This window comes from Rhincodon typus, chromosome 9 (assembly GCF_021869965.1).
Source record: "Rhincodon typus isolate 14 chromosome 9, sRhiTyp1.1, whole genome shotgun sequence".
NCBI classification, from domain to species: Eukaryota; Metazoa; Chordata; class Chondrichthyes; order Orectolobiformes; family Rhincodontidae; genus Rhincodon; species Rhincodon typus.
Window position 1 is genome coordinate 67,038,127 of NC_063340.1, and position 6,000 is coordinate 67,044,126.

The 6,000-nt window shown below is 40.0% G+C and overlaps 1 protein-coding gene across 3 annotated transcripts in view; it reads right to left on the reverse strand.

Moving 5' to 3' along the window:
- ppm1ba (protein phosphatase, Mg2+/Mn2+ dependent, 1Ba) overlaps positions 1 to 6,000 on the reverse strand; it is a 148,986-nt gene that overhangs the window by 137,637 nt on the left and 5,349 nt on the right. For 2 of the 3 annotated variants that reach the window (XM_048600858.1, XM_048600857.1), the window contains exon 2: positions 4,838 to 4,948. The exons of the other annotated variant lie outside the window; for it this stretch is intronic. In XM_048600858.1, coding sequence (XP_048456815.1) covers positions 4,838 to 4,850 — 13 coding nt within the window. In that variant the 5' untranslated portion in view covers positions 4,851 to 4,948. The remainder of the gene's footprint in view (positions 1 to 4,837; positions 4,949 to 6,000) is intronic. 3 annotated transcript variants of the gene reach the window in all.

Here is a 6,000-nt window from a genome sequence, read left to right on the forward strand (position 1 = left end):
ATCCAAGTTTGAATATAGTCCATGCACTTCTGTTAAGGACACAGGCTGCTTCAGTCCCGTCATCACAAATGGTACTGAACGCCACACAAACATCAGTAAAAATCCCCAATTCAACCATATATTTTGAAAAGAAAGCTATTACTAAAGCTAATGAAGATAGCTGGGCTTAGACCGGCATGCCAAGGTACTCCAAGAGTAATGTCCGGGGCCACCACCCAACCATCATACTTTATACAAGGTACAACTCCAACCAATAAAAGAAGTTTCTCTCAATTCCCACTGACCTCTCAGTTTTTCTAGGGTCATTTGATATTACATCCTGCCCTTGACATCAAGGTAGTGCTTAATAGGGAATCCCAAATCTTCCATGCAGCAAAGTGGTACAAAACACAATGGGAGTTATTTGCACCAGTGGGTCAAAATCTTGAAATGTTATATCTGACATCACCACAATGACAACTGCAGTTCAAACAATGTCCACCATTTCTTGAGTAACTATGGTCACATGATACATGTACCCTTCACAGGGTTTTTACATCTTCAAAACAAAAAAAAGACTTGGTACTTTAGCAGTATATTTGAATATAATGAAATGTCAGAAGGGGCTACACAGAAGCATCAAACAAAATTTGATACCGATCCACAAAAGATGACATTAGGGTAGATGACCAACAGCTCAGTCAATGAGGGAGATTTTAAGTAGTGCGCTCAAGAAGAAGTGAAAAGGAACAAATGTGTCATTTGCTGCAGAAAAAGCAAAATGATGTATTTTGGCTCAAATAAAAAGACATACATTCTTAATGATAAAATTCTAAAAGGAATAGAAAGAGAGATACATAAGCCCTCAGTTACATCAAATCCCAAAAGTCAATCACTTTTTCCAACATAACAGCAACGACAAATTAAAAATTGGATGTTATTAGCTGCAAAGTCCATTAGGACACCCTGTCATTAAAGTTGCTACAGAAAAGGGTAAACTTGCAATTGAAAATCACAAAACAACAGAATTGCTGAATTATCATTTAGAATCATGGAATTAGAATCCCTACAGCATGAAAGCAGACCATTCAGCCCATCGATCCTCCAAATAGCATACCACACAGACCCACACCCCTGTCCCTGCAACCCCGCATTTCCAACGGCTAATCCATCTAGCCTGCACATCCCTGGACACTAGGGGCAATTTAGCATGGCCAATCCACCTAACCTGCACATCTTTGAACTGTGGGAGGAAACCTGAGCACCTAGTGGTAACCCACACAGAAATGGTGAAAATGTGCAAACTTCACAACTGAACAAGAGTCTTTGGCATCATGAGGCAGCAGCGCTAACCACTGAGCTACCAGGCCATGTTAGAATTCGCTGTACAAAAACAGCATTGCATAATTTGACATTCCAAGGAAAGTAATAATGAAGTGGGACTGGTAAGGATTACAGTTAATGCAAGCAATGAGAATTAGAAAATGTAATGGCAATAAATACAGAAAAACCCTTAGGATGTGATGAATTGCCCCCCAGTCTTAAATAGGAAGGTGAGGAAACGCACGGATTTTGGTCATATGCTCCCACGCTTTATCAGATCAGGAATTGCCTTTTAGATTGGAAAATTGCAAATATAGATCAACTGTTGAAAGTGAATCCAGAAAATTATAAAACTGTCAGTATAACGTACACTGTGGGGAAAGTAATTAAAATCCATTAAGGAGGACCTGGAAAGAGAAATTTGAGCTGATTAGAGACAGTCAACATGAACTTGTAAATAGATCACACTGAATGCACGTTACTTTGTCAGAAAAAATAAATTAAGTTGTAGACTTGGGTAAATCTCCAAGTACTTTGTGTGGACTTCTGAACAGCATTGAATAAGGTTTCACATACAGACAGGTGGTCAAAATTAGAGGCCATGGAATTGAGAGAAGTTAATCATTCTTTTAAAAAGAATGATTATGTTGCATTAGTAAGAGTAGGGATAATGGCAATGCACTTAAATTGGGACGAGGAGACTAATGGTCATCCTTGGTGGAAGCCTAATCATTCACTGTATACATTGAATGGTAAAAAATGGTAGACATCTAAAAGATTTCTGACAGTACAATTATTAGTGATATGATAAGCTGTGTGAACATGAACATAACTTAGAGACATAAATTGTAAGCAGGAAAAGCAAACACAGGTTTCGATGTAGATAAATGTGAGGAATCATCATTTTGGACAAAACACTATAGAATGGAAGTTACCTTCATAATTGCAGGGCAAGAATTTAATGAGGAGGATTTTACTGCAGTTATACAAAGCTCTGGTCAGATCACATTGGGAGTAGCCCATAGAGTTTTCACCATAGCATCTTAGAAGGTGTATGGAAGAAGTGCAATGCAGAATTGCCAAAATGATACCATGGTTCCAAGATTTAGCTTTTAGGAATAATTACATGAATTAGGCTTACATTTCTTTGAAGATACAAGTGACTTGATTGAAGCTTCTAAGAAAAAGAACTTCCCAACTCCTAAGGAGCCCAGAACAAGGCAACAAAGCTGATATCCACAAAACACAGTTGTAGTCCAATTAATAACTTTAAATTTGAGATCAATAGTACTTTTCTTGTTAGCTGCATTATTAAGAAATTGCACACAACACAGATGAAAAGCAATCTCATTGACGACAGAACAGACTCATGGGTCTAAAATGCTACTAAATTAAGCCATATGGGATTGTGGATTTAAAACTAGGTCATAAAACAAGGCAAAAAGATTACATCTTTTAAAAAAAAAACCAAAGGCTACAATTAGAATCATGTGCCCTGTTTTGGGTATTCCACTTGACAACATCCATGATGAGAATTCACCGAAGCAATTTTCAGAAAAAAGGTTTTAACTCTAACATTTTTTAAAAAAATGATCAGAGATGATGGTAGAGATCTGGTAGAGATCAACAGCATTCCAAAATCAGAAACTATTCAAGGGGAAAGAGGGAAGATAGGAAATAACTAATAATTATCACAAGAGAAAATGTGCTAGGAAAACTAATGGGGCTAAAGACCTGATGGGATCATCCTAGTATATTAAAGGAAGTAGCAACAGGGACAGTGGATGCACCAGTAATAATCTAAGAATCTCAGGTTCTGGAAAATCCAAGAGAATTGGAAACTACCAAAGTAACATCTTTATTTCAAAAGGGAAAGGGACAAAAAAAAACCCAGCTAACTCTAGGCCACTTAGCTTAATATCCTTCATTGGGAAAATGCTAGCATCTATAAAGGGATGAAACAGAAGAGCGTTTAGACATACATAAGATCATCCAAAGTCAACATGGCTTAGAGTCAGAGATAACAAGGTGACGTTTCGGGCCTAGACCCTTTTCTGAAGAAAGGTCTAGGCCCGAAACGTCAGCCTTCCTGCTCCTAGGATGCTGCTTGGCCTGCTATGTTCATCCAGCTCTACACCTTGTTATCTCAGATTCTCCAGCATCTGCAGTTCCTACTATCTCTGATGGCTTACCCACCCTTCAGTCAAACTCGTTCATGTTGAAAAGATACTCTACATTAACCTAGTCCTATTTTTCAAGCATTTGGCCCATATTCCTCCAAACTCTTCCTATTTGGACACCCATCCAGATGCCTTTTAAATTAATTACAACCTAATTATAACTTAATTAATTATACCAGCGTTGCTCACCAGCCTCCACCACTTCCTCTGGCAGCTCATTTCACACACACACCACCCTCTCCATGAAAAAGCTGCCCCGTAGGTCCCTTTTTAAAATCTTTCCCCTCTTACCTTAAACCTATGCCCTGTAGTTTTAGACTCCCCTACCCTGGGGAAAATACCTTGACTATTCACCCTATCTACGCTCATGATTTTATAAACCTCTAAGGTCACCCCTCAGCCTCCAACACTCCAGGGAAAATAGCCCCAGCCTATTCAGCCTCTCCCTATAGCTCAAACCCCCCCCAACCCTGGCAACATCTTTGTAAATCTTTCCTGCACCCTTTCAAGTTTCATAACATCTTTCCTATAACAGGGAGACCAGAACTGAATACAGTATTCCACAAGTGGCCTAACCAATGTCCTATAAAACCACAACATGACCTCCCAACTCTTATATTCAATGCACTGACCAATAACGGCAAGTGTACCAAACACCTTCTTTCCTATCCTGTCAACCTGCCACTCGGCTTTCAAGAAACTATGAATCAGCACCCCAAGGTCTCTGTTCGGAAACACTCCCCATTAACATTACAATTCATGGTCTAATTCCTGCCCTGATTTGCCCTACCAAGATGTTGCACCTCACATTTATCTAAATTAAACTCCATCCGCCATTCCTCAGTCTATTTGCCCATCTGATCAAGGTCCTCACTTTACTCTAAGGTAACCTTCTTCACTGTCCACTACACCACCAATTATGGTGTCATCTGCAAACTTATAAACAATACCTCCAACATTCACATCCAAATCGTTTACATGAATGAGAAAAAGCAGTGGACTCAGCAACGCTCGTTGTGGCACCATGCTGGTCACAGGCCTCCAGTTCAAGAAAGAACCCTCCACCACCAGTCTTGTGCCTTCGAGCCAGTTCTATATTCAAATGGCTAATTCTCCATGTGATCTAACCTTGCTAACCAGACTACCATGCAGAATCATGTTGAATGCCTTACTGAAGTACATCTGGACAATATCCACCACTCTACCTTCAATTTTCATCATTTCTTCAAAAAATTCAATCAAATTAGTGGAATACGATCTCCCACATCCATTTCCATGTTGATTATCACTAATCGGTCCTTGCTTTTCCAAACACATGTAAATCCTGTCCCTCAGAATCTCCTCCAACAACTTACCCACTGCTGACATCAGGTTTGCACGTCTATAGTTTCCTGGCTTTTTCTCATCACCTTTCTTAAACGATGGCACCTTGTTAGCCCATCTCCAGTCTTCCGGCTCGCCTGCAGCTATCAATCATACAAATATTTCAGCAAGCCCAGCAATCACGTCCTACAAAGTTATGGGTACACCTCATAAGGTCGCAGGGATTTATGCAACTTTACACGTTTTAAGACCTCCAGCACCTCTCCCTCTGTAATATGGGCACTTTAAAGGTATCACTATTCATTTCCCCAAGTTCTCTAGCTTCCATAGTGTTCTCCGCAGTAAATACGGATAAGAAATACTTGTTTAGTATCTCACCTATCTCCTGCAGTTCCACACAAAGACATCCTTGTTGACCTTTAAGGGGCCCTATTCTCTCCCTAGTTACTCTTTTGTCCTTAATGACTTGTAGAATCCCTTTGGATTTTCCCTCACCCTATCTGCCAAAGCTATCCTGATTTCCCTCGACTATATTCCTATCACCCTTAAACTCTTGTGGGATTCACTCGATCCCTGCTGTCTATACCTGACATTTGCTTCCTTCTCCTCCTTGACCAAAACCGCAATTTCTCTCGTCACTCAGCATTCCCTACATCTACCAACCTTGCCCTTCACCTTAACAGGGACATACAGTCTCTGGATTCTCATTATCTCATTTTTAAAGGCTTCCTTTTTTTTTAAGCTGTCCCTTTACCTGTGAATACCCATCCCCAATCAACTTGGGAAAGTTCTTCTTCTTTTAGATCTGATCTACTCTTTTCCATCATTATTTCAAAACTAATAGAATTATGATCACTGGCCCTAAAGTGCTCTTCTACCGACATCTCGGTCACTTGCCCTGCCTTATTTCTGAAGAGAAGGTCAAGTTTTACTCTTTCCCTAGTAAGAACATCCACATAATGAATAAGAAAATTTTCTTGTACACACAAATTCCACTCCATCCAAGCCCTTAACGGTGTGGCAGCCCCAGTTTATGTTTGAAAATCACCTACCATGACAACCATATTATTCTTACAGATAACAGATCTCCTTACAAAGAAGATGAAGGAGAAACTACGATAACAAGGTGTAGAGCTGGATGAACACAGCAGGCCAAGCAGCATCAGAGGAGCAGGAAGGCTGACGTTTCGGGCCT